This window comes from Onychostruthus taczanowskii, unplaced genomic scaffold, assembly GCF_017590055.1.
Source record: "Onychostruthus taczanowskii isolate IOZ18803 unplaced genomic scaffold, ASM1759005v1 scaffold110, whole genome shotgun sequence".
NCBI classification, from domain to species: Eukaryota; Metazoa; Chordata; class Aves; order Passeriformes; family Passeridae; genus Onychostruthus; species Onychostruthus taczanowskii.
This window is the reverse complement of record NW_024497630.1, coordinates 214,814-239,219: the sequence shown is the minus strand read 5'-3', so window position 1 is coordinate 239,219 and position 24,406 is coordinate 214,814. Positions and strand designations below refer to the sequence as shown.

Genomic DNA, 24,406 nt, shown 5'->3' with positions numbered 1-24,406 from the left:
GAGAAAAATATACAGAGCTCTTAAATTTCTGTGTAGCTGAAAATATGGAGAAGAGGTTCTGAGAATACAGAACTTTACCAGGAAAAGGGCTGTACTCAAAGTATGATTTACAATAAAGGAACTAATATTACTTGTCATGTACTCCTGGTCTACTGGGGATTTTGTTTAAAGGAAAAGAAGTCTTAGATCTATGTATGTAATTACATATCCTGAGAGAAGCAAGCCCTAAATGCCTACTAGCCAAGAGGATGGAAAAGCCCAAGGTTTTACCTTCAAACCTGCCTGTTTTGAGCTGCCCCTGTGTTCTCCCCCCAGCTTTGAGAGCATGCAGAGACTGTGTGACAAGTACAACCGAGCCATTGACAGCATCCACCAGTTGGTAAGTATTGAATTTGGCAAAAAACCTGCCATGGTTTTTGTGTGCCACCTCTGAATTCAGCTAGTGAACAACAGCAGAAAGCTGTGACTGACTCAGTTCTGCATCATTACTCAGTTCAACATCACTTCAATGGGGATAGCAAAGAAAAAAGGAGTGAACAAACCTTTACACCTACCCCAACTCTATTCAGTCCTGTGCTTTACATTGCCAATTTTTTTTTGTGTCTCTTTAAATTCCCCTTTATCAGCTGTGAAATTACCTGTCAATTGAGGTGTGACAAATGTGATGTTCCAGCAATATCCAGCTTTTTGGGGGGCTCGAGCTTGGTGTTAAATTTATTTTCTTGATCACACCTGGACAGTCAAGGAGTTAGTATTGGAGGGATATTCCTACAGAAAGAAAGGGAATTGAACACCACTTTTTGTTCCCAAATTCAGAGCTGCTGCTCTTCCTTGTGCATTTCTGGCACTGTTATTTTGGCACTTGGAAACAACTGACATACCTTCAGGGGGAAGGAAAGGTTTATCTACATTTAACACAGGGATTTCTCATAAAGATTGACTTTTGCACAGGGAAATCTGTGACTTATGGGTACTTAAATAATCCATATGAACTCTCCTGTGTGTTGTGGAAGTGATCCATGGCTTAGGAATTTCCTTGCCACAGTTCAGCTGCTCTGGCCTGTGGGATCACTGGCTAAAGTAGAATGTAATCTCTTTTCAGGCCCATTTAATGAGCCCTTTGGTTCTCTTACCCCCAAAAAAGGTTGAACTGGAGGAAGCAAAACCTGAACAATGAATAATGTTACTATTCTGCTTAATTTGAAAGCATAGGTGGATTTTTTCCTCTGCTGTGCTTGTGGGAATTATTTGAAATATGCAGTATTATGGCAACAAGCCTTTTTTGCTGGGATTTTCTTAATATTTTGGGCCATAAAAACTTGTGTTTATTTGGATTCAGGCACCTTCATGTCTGCGTTGGTTAATAGCTAAATATTATTCAGCATTTGCAGTTGCTATCTGAACTGGCAAACCTGATGGGTTTAATTTTTTCCTTCCCATCTGAATCTCACAGGAAAGTTTAGGAGGGGTACTGGAATTGCCCTTTTTTGGTTTGTTTTTATCAAAGGGAGAGATAGACATTTTTAAAACTTAACAACTTTTCTGCTTAGGATGGGTTTTTTTCTGAAGAAGAAAGGAAGCTTGATTTCCATCTCTTTCCTGCCATTCCCTGTCTGAGTGCATCTGATCCCTCCCATGTGACAGCTCCTGGAGCAAAATTAACCTGTTCTTGTGTTGTCAACATCAGTTCAGTGGGGATAGCAAAGAAAAAAGTAGTGAACAAACCTTTACACCCGCTCCAAAGTGTTGTGCTTTGCATTGACAATTGTTTCTGGCATTTCTTTAAATTCTCCTTTATCACCTGTGAAATTACCTGTTAACTCAGGTGTGACAAAGTGCAGAGCAACTGCTGGTGTGCAATTTCTGCAGAATCCCAGAATGGCTTGGGTTGGGGTGGATTTATAGCCCATCCAGTGCCAGCCCTGCCATGGCAGGGACACCTCCCACTGTCCCAGGCTGCTCCCAGCCCTGTCCAGCCTGGCCTTGGGCACTGCCAGGGATCCAGGGGCAGCCACAGCTGCTCTGGGCACCCTGTGCCAGGGCCTGCCCACCCTCACAGGGAACAATTCCTGCCCAAGATCCCATCCAGCCCTGCCCTCTGGCAGTGGCAGCCATTCCCTGTGTCCTGTCCCTCCAGGCCTTGTCCCCAGTCCCTCTGCAGCTCTCCTGGAGCCCCTTCAGGCCCTGCAAGGGGCTCTGAGCTCTCCCTGGAGCCTTCTCTTGTCCAGGTGAGCACCCCCAGCTCTGCCAGCCTGGCTCCAGAGCAGAGAAGCAAAGCAGATTATTTCAGTTCCCAGTTCCTGCTTCCAGCCCTGGTTCCCCAAGGACTGAGCACATCTGAACACATTCCTGTCCTCACTGAAATAAAGGTCACTGCTCAAATACCTTGGCTTCAAGTCACAGGGCTTGGGATCTGCAAGGGGCTCTGAGCTCTCCTCAGGGCCTTTTCTTGTGCAGGTGGGCACTCCCAGCTCCCCCAGCCTGGCTCCAGTTCTATTCACTCTTTTTGTCTTTTAAGCAGCACCTGCAGCCCAAGCTGAGGCCGAGGGGCTGGGAGGGGCCTGTCCCTCATTCCTCAGTGGGTTTGGTGCCAGGTCCTTGTCCCCGTGGTGGGCTCACCCCTGTCCCCCTGTCCCCTGCAGTGGAAGGGGACGACACAGCCCATGAAGCTGAACACTCGTCCCTCCAACGGGCTCCTGAGGCACATCCTGCAGCAGGTCTACAACCACTCAGTCACCGACCCTGAGAAACTCAACAACTACGAGCCCTTCTCCCCCGAGGTCTACGGAGAAACCTCCTTTGACTTGGTGGCCCAAATGATTGATGAGATTAAAATGACAGAGGATGATTTGTTCGTTGACTTGGGCAGTGGTAAGTGACCAGTAATTCCTTTTTCTCCTTTGCTTTGCTTTCTCTTTTTCTTTATACTTTAAAAACTCCATATTTGGGAAGCCAAGGAGGGCTGGGGGTTGTGTTACAGGATAAACATCTTTTCTAGATAATCCCCAAAGATGCTCCTGCTTTTTATGCCAGGATTAAATGGACCAGACAAACACCCCAGACCTCTTTTCTGGTGGCAGGGAAATATCAGCCTGAATGCAATAAACCCTTGTTACAAACCCCTTTGTTTGTGTTGGTATTGTTGGATACTCTTGTGAAGAAGAAGCAATGTTAAAAATGATGTTTGACCCATCATGTTGCATTCCTAAGGATTCATCTGTTTTCATTGTATTTGCTTTATGCCCTTCATATCTGAAAATTGGATTTCTTGACCCTTCCCAAGTGAAACACTTTGTGTGGAATCTGAAAATGAAGGATTTTTTTGCCTCTGACTCGTCAGTGTGTCAAAAAAGCTTTTATAGTTTATTTGAACAGTTGTGAAACCCCACAAAATCTAACCCACATCTGCAACAGAGTAGAGTTTTAAAAGGAAATTGATGTGTCTAGTTGGTGAGGAAACCAGGTATGACTCAAGCACATGTGCAACAAAGACACTGAGTAAGAAAATGTTCTTTTTCTTGGTAAATCTGGTTCAGAACAGGAAAGGAGTAATAAGAATTTCCCCTCTTGCTTGATGTGTTCTGAAGTTTTTAACACATTTAAACCCAAACAAGTATGTGTCACACAGGACTTCTGAAGAAAAATAGATTTTTAAAATTTGCATTTTAAATTTGAAAGTATATTTTAAACATGAACCAGTTGTATATAAATAGTAAATATTTATCTATGTTATACATAGTAAAACAATAGATGGTAGAATAATTAAATATTAAATAGTATACTATTATGTAATATAAGAATATAGTTTATATATGAGATAAAATGTACATAATATATGTAATATATAATATAAACTATATTATATTAGGTATATTTCCCATAAGATATGCACTATATTAATAATATATAAGCATAATATATAAACAAATAAAATATATAAATATATATTTATAAAAATTTAAATATCTATGTATTATATATATATATATATATATATATATACACAGAAATCTATTGATATTTATATATATATATACAGGCTCTTCAGTGATTTTCTTACCTCTGCTTCCTCTCTCAGTGGGACTGACTGAAATTTTCTGTCAGGGACTGATGCTCAGATGAGACCTTTAGAAAGACATCAGAGCTGAGAAACTCTTTTCCATCTGGAGGGAAACAAAACCTCCACAGATTCTCACAATTGTTTGTCCAGGAAGGTTAAAGAAGATCATATCTGGGAGTGCTGCAGGCTGGGTCTCAGGCCCATGGCAGATATTTCAATGTGCTATCCCCAGAAATAAATCAGCTGTTTCTCTCACTCTGTCTTGGGGCTGAGCAGCTCCAGGGCAGTGGGAATGTCAGAGCCCTGCCCAGTCCCCCAGTTCCCCTGCTGGTTTTGTGTGCTCTAAAAGCCTTTCTCCCCTGGCAGTGCTTTCCCTGAACTCTCAGCTCTGGGGTTTTTGTTCCTTCCCTGCAGGTGTGGGGCAGGTGGTGCTTCAAGTGGCTGCAGCCACAAACTGCAAACATCACTACGGAGTGGAGAAAGCCGATATCCCAGCCAAGTACGCCGAGGTGAGTGAGCTGGGGGCTGCCGGGGGCAGAACTCACTGCTGCAGGAACAGCAGAATTCCATCTCTGCTGGTGTCTGCTGCTCAGCTCAGCCAGTCCTGGAGCTGGGGAATATCAGCCATGCAAGGGTGTGCTTGTGTGTCCAGTCTGGAGTGTCCAGAAGCATCTTTCTGGAGTGATTTCAGGCCCTGAAAGCTCTTTTAACAGTACTGCCAGGGCCTGTTCAAAAGGGAGTGCAGCGTAAGCTTCACCCAAATGCCTGCAGTCATTCCATGGCTGGAATGGCCCTAATGCAGCTCCCAGAGGCCACAGCTTGCAGCAAATCCTGGAGTAAATTCACCAAACAATTAGCTGTTAAGTATTTTAAAGGCCATGTCTCTGCCTGTGGTGGTGATGCCCCTTTTTCAGTGATGAAGCCACCAGAATTCCTCCTGAGGCCTCTGCTGGGTGTGCAACTGCTTATGAGGCACCTTAGTGAGGAAAACCATAAAATGGCCTGAAGCTGAAAGAGGGGCAATTTAGATTAGAGTTTAGTGAGGAATTCTTGGATGTGAGGGTGGCACAGGGTGCCCAGAGCAGCTGGGGCTGCCCCTGGATCCCTGGAAGTGTCCAAGGCCAGGTTGGACAGGGCTTGGAGCAGCCTGGGACAGTGGAGGTGTCCCATGGCAGGTGGGACTAAATATTTAAGGTCCCTTGCAACCCAACCAGTCCATGATTGTTTGATAATGTTTAGTCAGGCTTCTTTAGTATATTTTAGTATTTATGTTAAGGATTCTTTAGTGAGGTTTTTTTACATTTCTAATTCTGTGCCAATGAGACACAGACAGATGATGAGTTCAAGGCAAACCTGGGAGGCCACAAGCAAACAGGGAAGGTCAGTCATGGCTTGCTACAAGAAGTTTACTTCCTTCAGTAGCCTGAACAGAAACTGATCCCTTTGAATTGTCAAAACATAGATTCAGCCTGAACAGGCTAGAAAATTATCCATCGTGGAGGGAGGGAATAAATAAAACTCCTTGGTCCTTTTTTTCAGTGATCTGGGCAAAAATGCATAAACACAGTGGTGAGGACCATCAGTCAAGGACCTACAAATCCACTTTGTTTTCCCTGCCAGGACTGAGTGCAAGTTTTTACCTGGAGGGCTCTGCAGTCCCTCTGTGTGAACATCCTGGTTTTGATTTGGGGCATTTACAAGACCAGGAATCCCCTCTGTGTTTACCATTAAATTAGAGATCAGCTTTGTAAGGAAAAGTGAAATTCTTTCTTTCACTAATGCCCCTTCCTCTCACTGTGCAAACACAAGGCTTTGGTGAAAACAGCAAACAAAAGAATGACCTACAAATGGAGAATTTGGGGTAATCACTGCTGAGGTACCTTCAGTCTTCCATGAGATTACTGGGTGAACAAAATGTTCTGTGTTACTTCCCTGGTTAAATCCTGTCAGATTTAACAACCAAGGAGCTGCTGCAGTGTCAGACTGTGTGGAGTTGCCTTGGGCCTCTGCTTAGGGCCCAGTTTTCCTCCACATATTTGTAGAAGAAGTTGGGTTGAGTTTCCAGTTAAACTGGCTATGGCACCACATCTATGGGTACCATGATAATAGATGGATAATAAAATTTGGAAAGCTTCACCTGAAGAGGAAGGATGTTACAGACTTATTTTAGTGACGTTGCCTTAATAAATTTAAATGTAAGTTTCTACATAAAAATACTGAGGATTTTTGAGTTTTCCTGCTCAGCTTTGGAGTGCCTTTGAGCATGAGACATGCCTGTCCACACACAGAGTTTTGTTGAGCTGCTGATGGGGCAGCTGATCAACCATCAGCTTGAGTTGTCAGTGGGATCAGAATTTCTGCTGGGCTTCTCACACAGAATCACAGAGCAGTTGGTGTTGGAAGGGATCTCTGGCAGGGTCACCTGGGTCAGGTGACACAGGAATGTGTTCAGGTGGCTTTGGAATGTCTCCAGGGAGGCTCACCTCCCAGTTTGGCCCAAATCCTAAAGATCAGCTGGGGGCAGGCTGCTGGCAGGGTGGTGTGGGAGTGTGTGGGGCACTGACCTGTCTGGGTATGGGATTTTGTTCCTTTCTCCCTTCTTTGCACAATAAAAACCAGCAGAGCCCTCCCTGCTCTGCAGCCCTTGTGTGTTTGGGTGCAGTTTGAAGCACTCCCAGTTGCCATGGGAAGCAGATTTGCTGCAGGATTCTCCCTGTTTGCTGCTGGGATGCTTTTCCTGCTGCTTTCTGCCTCCTCAGTGACCCCAGCAGACCTGGCTTTGTCCTGGTTGTCCCTTTGCTCCCTGGGCTTAGGCTGGGCTCACCCCCCTTCTCCTGGTAGGATTATGCACCACAATTTAAGGCTGGGCTATTTTTAGTGCTGGGCAGTGTAAGGGCTTTTCTTAGAGCATGGAACTTCCATGAAAAGGGGGGGTGAAAATGCCAGCTTTGCCTTGGCCCTAAGGAAGTGAGGGTTTGGTTTTTTAAGGAAACTGAACAGCAGGAGCTCTGTGTCTGCCTGTCCTTGGAATGTTAATGGCAAAAAACCTCCAACCAGACAGAATTCCTGGGGATCAATGAGTGCTTCAGAGCTGTGTCTCCATTGCTGTGATGGAACTGGAAATGTGAGATGTCCTAATGGCTGGTTTTGGTTTTCTTCCCTCTTGCAGACGATGGACAGAGAGTTCAGAAAATGGATGAAATGGTATGGGAAGAAACATGCAGAATACACAGTGAGTGACACTCAGCTGCAGATTGGGATCCACACCCTCATGCAGAGTTTGTAGAGTCCCCTCCAGCCTTTCCACAGGCACCAGCAGCTGAGGCACAGCTGCTCCCTGGTTCTTGTATTGATCCTGGCCATGGTGTTTCCAATATATCCTTCCAGACCCTCTGTTTGTCTTGCCTGATGTGGGGCATGGTGTTATTGGGAGCACTTCCAGGTCTTTCCAGAAACTCTTGGAAGATTTTTTTCTTCTAAAATATTGTTCTGATTGGGGCTTCTGTGAGTCTTCTGTTTGTGTTAAATCCCCTTTCCCTTCCCTCTCTCCATGGATTGGGGTTTTTGCCAGTTATAGCAGCTCCTCCTTGGGGTTCTGAACTCTCCTGCTGGAAATAAAAGCTGAAGCTTTGGTTCTGCAGGCAGGGGAAGGTTTGGCCACCTGGGCCCAGTTCTGGAGGGGATGGGGTGGCAGGGGGGAGGTTCTGGGTGGCTGGAGATTGGAGCAGGAAGCTCCAGGAACAGGTTACAGGCTGGATGGTTCTCAGGGGGTGGTGGTTCTGGTTTGGAAAGGTTTGGAATAGGATGCTCTGAAGGTGGAGCTGGAGCAGGAGGATCATTATGGGGAGTCTTCCTGCCTGGGGCAAGGGTTGTGTTGAAATTTGATGTTTCTTTATGTCTGAGGATGTTTTGCCCTCCAAGGATGATGTGAGGAATGTGCAAATCCATGCACTGTCCTGTCCATTCATTCCCTTTTCTCTTTCTTCCCCTTTGTAACTGTCTATAAGAAAATCTACTCTCTGCTTAATCACTTCACAGTCAGAAAATGGATGTACAATAGGAACCCACTGGGAGTTTTGAAAACACCTCTATTTCTGTTTCTGTCACTTTCCTATGGTCAGGGAAGAGTCTGGGTGGATCAGGGATATCCCCAAATATCCCAGGGAAGCTATGTCACTGCTCAGAGGTTGCAGCTGGCCATGTGTCCTGCATCCAGGTGTGAGCAAGGAATGGGGAACTGCCTTTTTCTCCTTCCCTTCTCCCTTCCCTTCTCCCTTCCCTTCTCCTCTTCCTGCCATGTCCCTGGGATGCTGTGATCCATGTGGATCCCAGCACTGTGGGATCAATTGGAGCTGACTAGCCTTTATTTCCCAATTTTCTGTCTGCTGGGACCCTTGTTGCCCTCATCTTGCAGAGAAGCTGCTCCAGCTCTCCCTTGGGAAGCAGGTTGGGAAGGTGATGGTCCCACCTGCCCCTAGCAGCTCCCTCCTGCAATTCCTGTTCTGGAAAGAGGGATTCCCTTCCAGGGATGCTGGGCCTGCTCTGCAGCAGGATTGATAATTCCTTCCTGCTGTGGAAGCACTGGGAGTGCTTTACTTTTCCTGAAGTGGCCATATGGCATTTTTCCATTGTGTCACCCAGCTGGCATGACTTGAAAAGAATTGTTCCTGAGGATGCTGTGCTTCTGGGCTGGGTAATTTAAGGAATAGGAGAGGAACTTGGACTAAAATATTGGAAGCATATTGCTTGCCTTAGGCAGCATTTCCATATTGAGCATTCCAAGTGACAGAGTCTGGTGCTATATTGAAACAAAGCTATTTATTTTTGCCAGGTTCTTTGGCTTTTATAACTCTGTTTTCTGCAGTGTTTAGAGTAAAATTTCCCTGAATATGCAATCTGAGGGTTTTTTTGGGAAGAGTTAAACACTTGCAGCACTTTTTGTCTGAAGGAAAGTTGGTTTCCTGTCACCTTGGAGTGATGCTTGAACACAGATTTTGGACTTTTACAGGAGGCACACAGGGCAGATTTTATTTAGTTTTTATTCATCAAACAGACACTTGCCAGGCAGTTTATGTTCTTTAGGAACTCCTTAGCAGCATCTGCTATAGGTGACTGTTAAACACAGAGCAAACTTGCTCATGATGCAGCTGGAGGACACAGGGAGATGTGGAATTGAAAGCCTGGCATTTTTGTCTTTCTGAAAAACAGCTTTGTTCCTGCAAAATGCTTTGTGAGGTCCCAAAATTCAAAATGTTGGAGACAAAATAAGCACAAATTGAAATAATTTGTCATCAGCAGAGCTCAGTTTGTGAATTTCACTCCAGTGTTAGAGGCAGTCATATGAAAAATCAGTGTTTTGAGAAGAATCAAGTGCTGGAGGGGAGGGGAAGGCGTGGTGGGAGTTCAATGGGAGAATTTTGGATCCCACCTGCAGCTCTGGCTGAACTTTGTGGATGGTGTTTCCCTCTTGCTGTAAAAGTAAAAACTGAGATGCATAAGGCAGCAATTAATCCTGGAGATGCCCTGCAGGGCCATGCTGGGTTTTTAGGTTATTTTAACAGTCAAGATCTCAGCACAGTTAGAGATTTCCAATTCCAATGGATTTTGGGTTCTTCCTGAAAAGTGATCTGCTGAAAAGTTGAGTTTTGCAGAGTGTCCCATGCTTGTTGGGGTTTGTGCATCTCAACAGTTCCTTCTTACTTGGGAAATTATTATCTCTGTAGCTTTTCACCATCTCCAGCCTTCCCACCTGGTAGAGTCTTGCTGAGAAATATTTTCTGTCCTTTTTGCCTGTTGCAGTCCAAGGGACTCAGCAGAACCTCAGGATGCTTTTGTAACCTGCCTCAAATCCAGCAGGATTTTTTCAGATTTCCATTAAAAGAAAGTTGCTAGGAATGTAAACACAGAAAACCCCAGGACCCCCAAAACTCTGCAAACAATGAAGTTGTGTTTGAGCTCCCTTGGAGAGAAGGGCAGTCACTGTCACCTCACCAAATTGTTCTGCAGCCTTCAAGTTCAGCTTCTGGCCTTCCCCACTGGATTGTTCTTGTTAGTGTTTGTTGGAAGTTCTGAGCTTGGACATGAATTCTGGGGAGCAAGGCCCAGTGCCACATTTAAAACAAACCCCAATTATCCAGGTGTATTTCCACTGTACTTTCCAGATTTTTCCACGATTATATATATATATATAAAAAAATAATTCTGGGGAGCAAGGCCCAGTGCCACATTTAAAACAAACCCCAATTGTCCAGGTGTATTTCCACTCTATTTTTCCCACAATTATGTATAAAAAAACCCCTTCTTCAGTCATGTTTCCACACAAAATTGGAGTCTCATTTGTTCTGTAGTCACTTGGTGATAAAAGCACATTAAACTTCCCCAGCTGCAGATGACAAAGTGTCCTGGGGATGTTGGATGCCCAAGGCTGCAGAGCCACAGCTGGAGAGGGAGAAGATCCATGTGGGGCATGAGAGGAGTGGGAGGGATTTGCTCCTCATGCATTGCCTTGGGAGGCTCCTGATCTCCAGCTGGTCTCTCTTTTTGGTCACTGAGTCTCATAATCCTCTTAAATGAATATTTACATGCCCTGCTCTTTGGAATGTGCAATTCCTGTTCATTTAGGGAAAATCAGATTCTTTGCTGCTCTTCTCTCCTGCATCCCAAGGGGAGGATCCTCCTCCTCCAGAGCTTTTCATCATCATCTCCTTCAGCTTTTTGGACTAGAATGCCCCACTTCCACTACATGTCCTGTTGTTCCAACTCCTTTTATCTTCTCCTTTCTCTTCCCATGGATCTGAGAAGTTTCCAAGATTAACTTTATCCCACTCTTTCCAAGTAAACTTGTCTGAAGGAAGCTGGAGACTTTGGGAAGGTCATTAGGCCTGGCTAATTAGCGAGTCTTTCTGGGGGAATTCCTGCATATATGCAGACATCCAATTAAAACCCTGCATGGCAATTAAGAGGCAGATGGGTTTTCATGGTTTCTAACTGTAAATATCCTCATGTGGCCTCAGAATCAGAGCCATCTCAGGTATCTGGGGCAGGAGGCTGAGATTGCTGAGTAGCACAAAGTTCTTCTGTTCCTGGGCTCCCCTTGGAGAAAGTTTTTGGTGGTTTTTTGGTTTTTGTTGAGTTCTCAATGCCTGTGACCTGTTGTTGCCTTTTCCTGAGAGAAGAAAACACAGAGCAGACTTGCTGGAGGACACAGGAAGAAGTGGAATGGAAAGCCCAGCATCTTTGTCTTTCTGAAAACTTTGTCCCTGCAAAATACTTCATGAAGTCCCAAAATTCCAAATGTTAGAGACAAAATAAGCACAACTTGAAGGATCCCAGGCTGAGCTCAGAGCAGTTGGGAGTTGGTGCAGTCCCTTGTTGGACTCTGCTGAGAACCAGGCTTAGTTTTGTGTTTATTTACTCAGGGTTGTTATAACAGAATTCCTGCCCTGCTCCAGAAAAGCTTCTTTAGGGGGTGGCAGTGGCTATCAAACTCAGCATTCCTAAAGGTGGGATTTGGGCTGGATGGATGCCTGTGTGCTCCCAGGAAACCCCAGGAGTTTCTGGTGGCTGCAGGTGGTTCAGCCCTGAGGATCAGGGGTGAGTTTTGGCATCAGTGCTAAGTTTGGGTTGCTTTTCTGCCTGCTTTATTTAATATTTCTCCTGTTCTGAGCAGAAGCAGGGAGCTGTGTGGGAGTTCCAGTGCCCAGGAGCTGCTTTGTGGTGATGACTGACATCACCTGCAGCTGAAAACCTCCTGCTCTAGGAGCTGCTCTCAGGGCAGGATGAGCCAGCTGTTTGCTCCTGGTATTTTTGACCTCCCCATTTCAGCAGGAAATTTGCTGTTTTGGCATTTGAAAATCCCTCCAAACGTCCCCTGTGGCTTTGAAATGATGCCACATTTTGGAGGTTTGGATTCGTGCCTCTGGTTATTTTTGAAAAGAACAAGTACCTAAAAATAACCATGTGTACTTTTCCAGGCAGAAATGCTGGGTTTTTGGGAGCCAAGTGTTTGCACGGAGGCGGCTGCAGTGAGGCATCCTGAATTTGTGAATTTATGGCTCCAGCAGCTGAGAGCTTCCCTGGCCAGCACTGGGCTGAGAACCCAGCCCTCCTCCCCAGCACAGGGGCCTGACCTTCCCAAATTCCTGCTCTGCTCCTCTTGCTTGGGAAATTGTTATCTCTGTAGATTTTCCACCATCTCTGTCTTCCCACCTGGTAGAATCTTGCTGAGAAATATTTTCTGTCCTTTTTGCCTGTTGCAGCAGTCCAAGGGACTCAGAACCTCAGGATGCTTTTGTAACCTGCCTCAAATCCAGCAGGATTTTTTCAGATTTCCATTAAAAGAAAGTTGCTAGGAATGTAAACACAGAAAACCCCAGGACCCCCAAAACTCTGCAAACAATGAAGTTGTGTTTGAGCTCCCTTGGAGAGAAGGGCAGTCACTGTCACCTCACCAAATTGTTCTGCAGCCTTCAAGTTCAGCTTCTGGCCTTCCCCACTGGATTGTTCTTGTTAGTGTTTGTTGGAAGTTCTGAGCTTGGACATGAATTCTGGGGAGCAAGGCCCAGTGCCACATTTAAAACAAACCCCAATTATCCAGGTGTATTTCCACTGTACTTTCCAGATTTTTCCACAATTATATATATATAAAAAAAAAAAACCTCCTGAGCCAGGTTTCCACACAAAATTGGAGTCTCATTTGTTCTGCAGTCACTTGAACTCACACCCTCTGTGTACCTCTGGCTGCCTCCCCCAGGCTGGGACCTGCTGCTTTCCATCCAGTTGCAGGAAGAGTTACAGGAATCAGATGCTGCTGAGTGTATTCCTGCAGTGGCTGTTTGAAAAACCTGAATAAAAACCTGGCCTGGCTTCTAAATTTAGAAGCAATGCAGGCAGCAGCTCTGGAGGCGATTTCTCTGAGCTAATTATCCTGTTAGATAAAGCATCTCCTGCATTGTCTAATCAGATGAAAATATCTGTGTTACAGATGGTCCCTTCCATTCATTATTCACTAAGGAGATTAAGTTTCTGAGAGAGAGGAGGAGCAGGGTGAGGGAGGGGACAGTGCAGGAAGAGATTGAGTGTGGCCCTGTGGCTGTCACCGTGTGGATGTGTCCCCTTCCTCCTGAGTCACCAGCATGGAGCAGTTCTGCTGCTTCAGCAGGCTTTTAATCAGCTGGATTTTCCTTCCCAGTTCTTGTTTCACTCTCAAAATTACTACAAACCACCAAACTGAGTGGGATTTTAAGGAAATTTTTGGGGATTCTCTGTGTCAGTTGATGGGTAAAGAGTTCCTTTCCTTCTTTTAGGGTATCAATTATTGATCAGTGCCCCAGCACAGTGGGTAAGGAGCTGGTTACAAGGTCAGGCAGCTCAGTCCCTACTGCAGAGGAGCATCCAGGAATCACTGCCTTGCTTCCAGAGGGAAAAATAACCCATTTTCTCCCAGCCATAGTTGCTCATCTGATTATTTCTGTACTCCAGTGTTTTCCCTGGTGAAGTTCTTCCCTTGACTCTTGGCTAAGCATGAGCTGGGGAAGCAGTGCCACACAAAAATAGATGTGTTTAGGCTGGGCTGTGCTTCATTTGAATTGTTAAATGGCTCTGGCTTGCAAAGTGTTCATCCTCCATGGGTGATATCAGGTTAAAACCTGGAGATTTTGGTTGTAAGTGCTCTTCTAACCACACAGACAGGGCAAACACACAATGAAACTGGACCCAAGTGAGGCCTAACAGCCACATAGGTTGAATTTCAAGACCTTTTATGAAGTTTAGCATTTCAAAATTGTTTCATGTTACTCTGCTTCTCTGTTCTCTTGCAGACTGTGACATTTGTGGTTCCTGGTTTTCCCAATGTTTTTCTTTCCCTGTTAGTGTAGGAAAACCCTGTGGAGACTTTAGAAAACAAAATTGTTACATGTTACTCTGCTTCTCTGTTCTCTTGCAGACTGTGACATTTGTGGTTCCTGGTTTTCCCAATGTTTTTCTTTCCCTGTTAGTGTAGAGACTTTAGAAACTGGTGGTGTGGAGGACGCCATTGAGAAGCTGACTTGCAAAAGTTGTTAGAAAATAAACTTTTCCTTGACTTTGTCTTGGTTACTCAACCATGGAGCTGTTTACTATAAGAGTAGATAAGGCTGAGACAAAATTATCTCTTAAAATCAATCTAGAGGTGGTGTCCACATAGAGACATCCAGAAAAAAAAAATCTTTCCATAGATGAGAAAAATTCTTCTTAGGACTTTTTTCATGTTGAGTCTCTGGTTTAGATTCTGACAGTACCCAACAAGATGTCCTTGGGTTGGATCTTTGAGTTCAGCTTCCAGCTCCTCCTTTGGTTTTATTACAGCAGGGATGTCCAAGGTGCTTCCCCTCCCTGCAGGTGGGAGATCACAGGGAGCAATTCTGGTTTAACTCTGATTTCAGCCCAGCTGGTGGAACAGGTATTTCTGAATAACTTCAGCTAATCTAACCTGCTCTGTTGAGTTTCTAGCACTTCAGGCTCTTGACAAAGTTCTTGATTTCTTTCCTGAGAACCCTGGATGTCCACTTTTCTCAGCCCACTTGTGTAGCAGCAGGAGATTTTGGTGGTTTCCCCCTTCCTTTCCTCCTGGAAGCAGCCCCATTCCTGTTGGCACCTGTGGCTTTGTCCTTCACTGTGGCTCAGGCAGGTTTGTCACCCCCTCTGTGTCCCCGTGTGGCACCAGGAGCTCTCTTTGGATGTTCCCAGCCCTGAGGGATGGAAGTTGTCCCAGTGTCTGCATTGCAGTGCTGGCACTTTGGAGTTGTCACTAATGAGAATTAGTGCTGCCATGTGAAATCCTTCTCACTCCTTCCCAGACAGAGAAATCAGTGCAGGAAAAGGATCCTCAGCAGCTGCTTTGATGTTCCTGAGGTTCTGGCACAAACCATCATCTTCAAAGGGTGTCATCAGCATTAATTAGACTTGCACTTCATTTTTTCTCTCCTCCTCTTATCTTCCTCCCCCAGCCCTCCTCCTGCCTGGCTTGTGGCACAGCAGAAGCGTGGCCCATGGGCTCCTCTCTCGTTTCCAGAACATGACTGAGGAAGCATCAGTCTGTGCCAGAGCTCTGTGCTCACCTGGGGCTGCATGTGGTGTCACCAGAGAGCTCCACAGAGCTCCACAACCACTGAAGTCATAACTGTACTGATTTTCAAACAAGGCCTTTATGTTACTTCATTTCCAACTTGAAAGTGTTAGAAGTACTCAGGGTTTATATTTAGCAGCGCAAAAATCAGATTGTTGTTTATGCAGTGCAGCAAGAGCCTGAATTGGGAGCAGGGCTCCCAGCAGGAGCTGCTCCCAGGCCATGCTCAGCTCCCTGGGCTGAGGGGGGATCACCAGCCCTGGGGGCCCTCAGGAGGCATTTGCTGATCAGTTTTACAGTGAGTGCCAGCACTTCTGGCTTCTCCACAGAGCAGAACCCTTCCCTGTTCTTCCCACGCAGGAGAGGGGACGAGGTGGGAGCAGGGAGGGAGAAACCTCAGGGGCAGCCTTTCCTGCTCCACCTCTGGCTTTCCAAAAGGTTTCACTTGTGCCTGGTTGTTGTGGGGTCAGCCTGTTTGTGCCTTTCTGGAAGGAGCAGGAGGGAGCCCTGTTAACCCCTCTGTGTTTCTGTTCTTTGTCTTGTTTTCAGCTGGAAAGAGGTGACTTCCTTTCAGAAGAATGGAGGGAGAGGATTGCAAACACAAGGTACAGTACAGCACTTGAATGCTGCTTTCTGAGCTGGATATTTGGGAGTTTGTATAATGGAAATTGGGAGGCTGGCCAGCTTTTTATATAGAATTTCCATAGCAAATACCCAAAGTCTATCTGCCAACTCTTACACTGGCCTCTTTAGATCCTGTTTTCTGACTAGAAGAATGGCTTGGAGTGCACGTCCCATGATATTCCATACAAGGGTGTATCCAAGATAAATTCTGCTTATAAGAGGAGCACAAACCTCCATTTGTTTTGCATATCCCTGTAGTTCATGTCAGGGATTCTGGCAAAACACTTCTTCTCTTGGCTATTGGGGCACACAGGCTCACTTTCCCTCTAATAAAAAGGAAAAGACCCAAGTGAGTTTGTTTCAACTTAAATTGAAAGTTCATTTAAACTAATTGTCTTGAAGATTTATTTATGTGGAGAACTAAATGCAGAGGGTTGGGCTCCTTTCTGAGGGAGCAGAAAGGGAGTAAATTTGTTAAAAGCAATAAAAGTAGTCTGTATTTTTAAAGCTTTGCATTCTTTCAGCCTTATGGGTAGAAAAAACCTCTTTATTTTTATATGACCTTCTGGGCCACCCTGTTATGTGGGGGAATGGGAGGCAGTTGTCAAAGAGAGCTCTGAAAGCCTTCAGAGTTGTGGCAATTTCTGGATTGCTCCCAAAGCTCTGGTTGTCAGAGCCTGGAGGAGGCGTCTGCCAGGCTGGTGACTCCTGCAGATTCTGCCCTTCACTTTCTTCTGGAGGTGCCTTTTAATTTGTGGACAGGCTTGTCCCAGCCTTGCAGCACACTTGGGTTTGGCTTTGTTGCTTGTTATTCCAAGTGCACGATCCTCTGCTGCCCGGGCAACTTTCCTCTGAATTAATTTAAATTTTTTAGAGAAATTTTTGGCTGCAGGAGCTCTGGCTGCACCCAGAAGTGCTGGGAGATGTTTGGTTTGTGTGGCATGGCACTCACTGTGTGTCTCAGTGCTGCTCCACTTCGTTCTGCTGCAGGATCAGGGAATTCTGGAATGCTTTGGGTTGGAAGGGACCTTAAATTCCAATCAGTGCCACCTCTGCCATGGGCAGGGACAGCTTCCTGTACCTCAGGCTCTCTTCAGTCTGGCCTTGGACACTTCCAGGGATGGGGCTGCTACCAGACATGGTTCCCTGTGTGTTCCAGGGGATCCCTGTTCCTGTGGCTTGGCAAAACCTCCTGGAAGGAGGGCTGAGCCCAAGGGGATTCGGGGTTCCTGTGCCCTGCACGCACACACAGAATCCTGTGCCAGAGTGAGCACTATAAAAACACATCTGCAGGCTCTGGCTTCTTCCCTTCCTCTCCTGGATGTTTTCTAGTCCCATTAATATGTTTGGCTCTTTTGCAAGGCCTTTTTTTTTTTTTTGGCACATGGGAAGGAGGAGGAAGAAACCCCTGCTAGTTTTACTTGCCAGGCAGGGTTTCCCAAATTTCCAAGAGCAAGGCGTAGCAAGAATAACTTTTTTTCCCTTGGTGCATAAACATTTTTTTCATTCGTGGTTTTTAATAGCTTTGAGTGCTGCTCTTAAATTCCCTGTGTCCTTGTTGAACACGTTTCATGTGTGGAGGCACTGGGAAGGGAGTTTTCCTGCAAAGAAATCAGTTCTTCTTGTGGGAACAATAGGCCAGGATGGCTTTTACACTTCACAGAATCCTGGAGTATCCTGAGCTGGAAGGAACCCCCAGGGATGCTCAGCCCAGCCCCTGTCCCTGCACAGCCACCCCAACAACCCCGCCCTGAGCATCCCTGGAGCTCTGGGAGCCTTGGGACCATTCCCTGGGCAGCCTGGGCAGTGCCAGCACCCTCGGGGGCAAGAACCTTTCCCTGAGCTCCATGCCAAGCCCTGCATGTTCATTCAGCAGGGAGCTCAACCACTTCCAAGAGGTGTTGAGGACTCTTGTTGCAGCCTGGGCACCAAATGGGCACCAGTGACAATTAGGCCAGATTAGACTTTATTAACTAAAGGGGTATTTCTTTTCTAATCTGTGGCATGTTCTGTTGCTTTCCCAAGCCCTTTTATCATTTGTGGGATTCTACCTCTGTGCAGATTTCTTTGTTTCCATATGATTGGTTTTTTTTTCCAGGAACAACCCCTCCCCTCACTGAATTTCTTAACCCAGAAGCAAAGATGTAACTCCTCTGTTGTGGGTAGGGCTGAAGTGCTGGGGTTAGGACAGGGGAAATGTGCTAAGATGTCACTGTCTTCTGGCATTATGGGGAATTTGGAGCTAGAAGAGAAACAGAGTGCCCAGAGCAGCTGTGGCTGCCCCAGATCACTGGAAATGCCCAAGGCCAGGCTGGACAGGGCTGGGAGCAGCCTGGGACAGTGGGAGGTGTCTCTGCCATGAAGGGACCTTAAAGCTCTGGATGAGCTTTAAGGTCCCTTCCAACCTAATTTTTTCATTCTAAAATACATTTTGATATTTTGCTGTAAGATTTTAAGTCCCTACCAAGAAGCAGCAGGATGAAGCCTGAGTGTTGCTCTCCATGTTTTGGGTGATGGGAGCTGTAGAGTTGGGGACAAGCAGGTTTGTCCACGGCAGGAGTGGCTTGGAGGGCTCCAAGTGGCTGTGGTGTGACTGGGGGTCCTTATGGGTTGTTCCTGGCTCCCTGATCTTTACCTGGATCATTGTTTTGCAGTGTTATTTTTGTGAATAATTTTGCCTTCGGGCCCGAGGTGGATCATCAGCTGAAGGAGCGCTTTGCGAACATGAAGGAAGGTAAATCCAACTGGAAATGATTTTCCCCTTCTTTCCTGATTCCTGTGGGAGCTGGGGTGGGAGAGGGGCTCAGTTCCAGCTGGCAAAACCAGGCCTTGGGGTTTGTTCTGTGCCTTGGGGCCAAGTGGCTGCACCACAGTGGGATTTGTTCTTCCCCCTTTGTGTCTGCCCACACCTCCCTGGCTCCTTGGAGCATCCCCTCTGCTGGGAAAGCTCTGGAGCAGGGTTGGGGTGGGAGCAGCTGCTGGTCCATCCTTCCCTCTTTTGGGAGCCCACAAAACACCCAGCAGCCAAGGCCAAACTTTCTGCATCCCTGGAAGTGCCCAAGGCCAGGTTGGACAGGGCTTGGAGCAGCCTGGGACAGTGGGAGGTGTCCCTGCCATGGCAGGGGGGGGCACTGGATGAGCTTTAAAGTCCTTCCAATACAACCCATTCCATGATTCTTGGCTGCACAGGCACAGCTTTGGAAAGCTAATCTGTAATTCCATACAGAATTCACTTCTCCTGTTCCGAGGTGGCTCATTTAGAGCTGGGTGTTAACTCCTGATTTTGGAAAAGCTCCAAACCTGTGGGGAGGTGGCACCTGGGGATAGGGTTTGGTGGGACGCACTTTGATGGTTGGACTTGATGATCTTAAAGGTCTTTTCCAACCTTAATGGTTCCACAATTCCATAAAAACTGGGACAGTGTTACTGGGTGCTCCTGAGAAGCCACACTGCAGCCTGGGGACACCCCCAAACCCCATCGTGGCCTCTCCATTGCCCTGAGTGTCTTTCCTTTGCTCTTAACCGCTGGGAAAAGTAACAATTTGCTTGGTTGTGGCAGAAATGACAGAAATAACAATTTCTGAAAAGAAAAATATGTGGTGTGAACAAAGCAGCTGTGGCTTCCCATGGCACAGCTTCGTGCTGAAATAAATAATGTGACTTTTGGGCTCTGCTGCAAACCATAAAACCCCCAAACTTAAGCTGTTTTCTTTAATTTAACTGGATTGTTTTTTAGTTTTCAAACTTGTTTAATGGTGGCTTGAGAGCAGTGGGAAGGTGGAGATGTTTCAAGAACCCTTTAAAATGATGAAACCTGATTTCTCTTCCCAGAGTATGCTTCAGGCTCTGCTGAATGACCCCAAATACCCATGAAATGGAGATTAGTGGCCTCTAAATTAAAGGGCTTTGGGGGCTTGTGTATAAAAGATCCCAAGTAGGATGGAGATAATTGAAATTTCTTTAGATTGCCACAGAGAATTAACATGCTTTTTTTATTCTAAGTGTTTCAAATCTGTCATTTTAAAAGATCCTTGAGGTGTCACCTGGCAGGAATCATGGATTGGCTTTCTTGGGGCTTTCAGAATGAGAATTAAGGAATTTATTTATTTTTTAATGCCATACAAGGTGCAGTTTTATAGGACTGCTCTTTAGGGCTCTGTACTGGGTTATATTTAATAAGTAGTTACTTCTAGAACAAATAATGGAGCTGACTGTGCTCTTTGTTTTTGTTCTTTTTTTTTTTCCTTTTTCCAGGTGGGAGAATTGTGTCCTCAAAACCTTTTGCACCTCTAAATTTTAGAATTAACAGTCGAAACTTGAGTGGTATGATTGCCCTTTTTATTGTTCATTACAGTTGTGGATGTTCATTATCTGAAAATGTCTGGGGGGTGTTACTGCTTTTTAGAGCTGTTTAAGTAGAAAATGCTATTGTTAGGGCACGCTAAGTGACAGGTACTTAAAATCAATTTAAAAAGAGAAGAGGACAATTTAAAATCAATTTAGAATTTATTTAAAGAGAGGAGCAGACATTTTTGATGGGCTTTGTGCTGCTGTGTTTTGGTGTTGGTTCCATCAACGTGTCCCTGAGCTGCAGAGAAATCAGGAGTTCAAGGGTGTGATTCATTCCTTCAGCCACAAAAAGCAGCCCTGACTCACAGGGGAGTTCCCTACACCCTAAATCCAGGCAGGTCAATCCCACCAGGCAGGATTCCTAAGGCTCAGAGGGTATGGAGCCAGGCTGGGAGAGCTGGGGGTACTCACCTGGACAAGAAAAGGCCCTGGGGAGTGCTCAGAGCCCTTTGCAGATCCCAAGCCAAGGTATTTGAGCAGTGCCCTTGATTTCAGTGAGGACAGAAATGTGTTCAGATGTGCTCAATCCTTGGGGAACCAGGGCTGGAAGCAGGAACTGGGAATTGAAATAATCTGCTTTGCATCTCTGCACTGGAGCCAGAGCTCTAGGTGCTCACCTGGACAAGAGAAGGCTCCAGGCAGAGCTCAGAGCCCCTTGCAGGGCCTGAAGGGGCTCCAGGAGAGCTGCAGAGGGACTGGGGACAAGGCCTGCAGGGACAGGACACAGGGAATGGCTGCCACTGCCAGAGGGCAGGGCTGGATGGGATCTTGGGCAGGAATTGTTCCCTGGCAGGGTGGGCAGGCCCTGGCACAGGGTGCCCAGAGCAGCTGTGGCTGCCCCTGGATCCCTGGCAGTGCCCAAGGCCAGGCTGGACAGGGCTGGGAGCAGCCTGGGACAGTGGGAGGTGTCCCTGCCATGGCACTGGATGGGCTTTGAGGTTCTTCCCAACCCAAACCATTCCAGGATTGTGTGAAATGTTCAACTTTGAACATCTCCTGTGCTGTGTATTGAGCAAACAAACCTCTCCCAGACACACCCAGGCCCTGGGTTTGGTTCATTGCCAGCACAGGGTCGTGGTTTCCTTCTTCTGAACAGGCCAGACTCTGTGTTTGGCAGCCTTGTCCTGAGCTGCAGTTTAAGGAGGTTTTGGGACATTCCATGTGGTTGGTTTTGACCTTTTCAGACTTCCACTGTCGAAAGTGGGGTGTCTGTGCAGAAGCTGGACTGATGTTCTTTGTGGGTCCCTTCCAGTTCAGGGTTTTAAATGAAATTTCTCAAGCAGATGGGCAGTCCAAGCTGGGCTTTGCATGTATTTACTGTGTCAGTGCTAAATTTCCCTTAAATCAAACCCCCCTCATTCCCTCCCTGTGCAAACATGGGGAGCAACACACTGAGTTCCAAATCTCAAGCTGTGCTGTCTAATTTTGGCCTAAGCTGCTTTTGAAGAATAGTAATTTTTGGACTGTCGTGAAGTAAATTGTGCCCTTGGGAGTTATTTTTAAGCTGAAATTCTTGTGGTTGTCCCACACATCAGGCACCCAAACCTGCACTTTTCTTCCCTGTTTGAAATTCTGTTTTTGGACCCCATGTGGTTTGGAACCTTGTTGAACCTTAGGTGCTGGACTGCCAGTTCTTTGGAGGTATGGATTTGAAAATCAAAGGGAAAAAGGGTGGAATGATGCTCCTGGAACTCCTCAAGCCACAGCTGGGGCCAGGCTGTCAGTTTGCTCATGAGGCAAAGAGAGCCTGAGTGAAGCTTGGGCCCTCTTGCAGAGCCCACCAGACCCTGAGGAAATCCAAAAATGCCTTGGAGAGGTTTCGATTAGACCTGCCCACAAAAATACAGGGCTTTGGCCTCTCACACCTTTTCTTTCCTGTATTTTTCCCATTTCCTTCTCTCTCTGCTGCATTTGGAAGACTGAGGCCAGCATGTGCTGCTCTTTCACCTCAGAGCAGCCCTGGCTACCTCTGCCAGTTGAGCCAGACCTTTATCCCATCCCAGCTCTCAGCCCAGCCTGGATTCATTGGGAGTGTTTTCTAGAATGCTGAAGTTTCAAATCTCAGCTGTTATTTAATGCTGAATGGAAATGCTGATGTTAAAATTATATTGAGATGATTAATTGGAGTTTGGATGGGTGAGAGGCTTAGCAAAAGGAGAGCCAACAGCTTCCACCAGTAGGAAACTTCCAGGCATTCAGATAAAAGGTCCTGAAAAAAAATTACCTTACTATGCTACAAACAGGGGGAATTGTGTGAATAAATTTTAGGACTTATTATTATTTTAGGCAATTCCTTTCTGAGACCATATTATGTTGGACAATACCAACATCAAATGAGCTTGTGTGGGATGTGCTGGGCCAGGGGCTTGTTCCAGTGGCCTGTTCCAAGTGACAGTCCCAGGGAAATGCCATCCCTGGCATGGCCAGGGTCCTGCACATGGAGCAGGGAATGTCACTGTTCCGCTGCCTCTGTGCTGCCCCACAAGGTTTTCCATAACACTTGTATTCATCAAGGCTTTTTTTGGTGCCTGAGCCTGCCTTGAGTCACGTCTCACCTGTCTGTCAGATACTCTGATCTGGAGTATGAACATTTAAATAATTTATACAAAACCCTGGGAAAGATCAAGCTTTAAGAAGGAGGCACCAGTTCCCTCAATTCCACTTTTATCCTTAGTAATTCCATCTGTGGGAAGAAGTGGAAATGTGGAAAGAGTTGGGACAAATGAAAACAAGTATTAAAATGTGGTTAAAATAGTGGTTGAGGTTGCTGAATCCCAAACCTTGCTTTTGGCCTCTTCTGGGTCATTTTTGTTTAATTAGAAACGTGCCATAATTTCTCCTGCAGCCCTGCCACTCACCCAGTGGTTGTGGGAATGTTTAAGGCACATCCCCTAGCTATTAATTCTGGAGAACAAAACAAATATAGACAAGAAAGCAAACCCAAAACATGTTTGTGCCCAGTCCAAATATGGGGCAGCTGCAGCTGCCAGGGGCTGGGCTGGTGACGTTCTGGGGCTGTTTAATTCAACCCTGTCACACACATGTGTTGTTCCTTGGAAAAGTTGTCTGGGACACAGTTCTGCTGGCCAGAAGGAACTCACTCAGGGGTGGCTGGCTGGAAGGTACATGTCCCACATGTTGCTTTCCTGTGGGGTGCACGTAGCAGAGAGTAAGAAATTCCCTTTAAACTCCCAGCAGTGTTTTCCTGGAGGATCTGCAAACCAGATTTCTCTGTGTTGGTTGTTGTAAAATCAGGGTGCCCCCGACAAAGGAAAATGATTGTCATCTGGAATGCTGAATACTCACTTTATTAAAACTATATTAGATTATACTATAATGAAAAGATATATGTTATACTATATCATACTTCTAACTACTGAAAACTTGTGACTGTCAGCTGACAGTTCTGACACATATATGTGGATCTAATTGGTTAATGAATTAAAACACTATCACTAAAATCTAATAATTAAATTTTTTTAGGTAAATAATCTTCTAACACATTCTACATGTTCACAAAACAACAGGAGCAGTAATTGAGATAAGAATTGCTTTCCCTCTGTGCTTCTCCAGGAGAAAACCTGAGACAGAGAGAATTATGTCTCTCTCTTTGTTCAGAGGGCATGTGAATACTACAGTTGGTGCCTGGCTGGTCTCAGCTGAGTTTCCCCTCTCCTCCCACAGATATTGGCACTATCATGAGGGTTGTGGAGCTGTCACCACTGAAGGGCTCCGTGTCCTGGACGGGGAAGCCAGTCTCCTACTACCTGCACACCATTGACAGAACCATAGTGAGTACCAGGGCCTGTGCCCTGCTCCTGGCAGCACTTTCCAGCTCCACATCCTTCTGCCTGAGACTCGTGTTCCTGTCTCTTTGTGGATTTACACACCTGAGTAAATCCACAAACCGCCTGCTCCAGGGTTCCACACACCCTGGGGTTAAGGGCAGTGCTGGTTTACTGAAGCTGCAGAGATTCACTGATAAAATTCCTTCTGCAGCTGCTCAGGATTGGGCTCTCCTGCTGTCATTTCCTCACAGAGGAAAGACTCAGTGGGGCTTTGATTCCTCTGTGGTGCACAGACCATTTCACTCAGTCATATTCAATCAGTAAATCTCAATTTTAGTAAAATTCTCAGCTGCTGTAGAAGCAGCCCAAGCTCCATAACAATGATGATCCATTCACTGGTTTTTTTTTTAATTAAAGAAAATCAAGAAAAACCCACCCCAAACCAACCAATGACAATAAATAACTCATGCAACATCCCCC

General features: G+C 46.0%; 1 protein-coding gene across 9 annotated transcripts in view; it reads left to right on the top strand.

Annotated features, from left to right (window-relative positions):
* The window catches only part of DOT1L (DOT1 like histone lysine methyltransferase), a 76,320-nt gene that overhangs the window by 21,590 nt on the left and 30,324 nt on the right, over nt 1–24,406 (top strand). For 8 of the 9 annotated variants that reach the window (XM_041423342.1, XM_041423287.1, XM_041423325.1 and 5 more), the window contains exons 4-11: nt 316–379; nt 2,643–2,871; nt 4,475–4,569; nt 7,230–7,292; nt 15,714–15,769; nt 18,443–18,522; nt 20,043–20,111; nt 23,823–23,929. In XM_041423342.1, coding sequence (XP_041279276.1) covers nt 316–379; nt 2,643–2,871; nt 4,475–4,569; nt 7,230–7,292; nt 15,714–15,769; nt 18,443–18,522; nt 20,043–20,111; nt 23,823–23,929 — 763 coding nt within the window. Of the gene's footprint in view, nt 1–315; nt 380–2,642; nt 2,872–4,474; nt 4,570–7,229; nt 7,293–15,713; nt 15,770–18,442; nt 18,523–20,042; nt 20,112–23,822; nt 23,930–24,406 lie in introns of those variants that run through there. The other variant, XM_041423352.1, reaches the window with a different exon arrangement.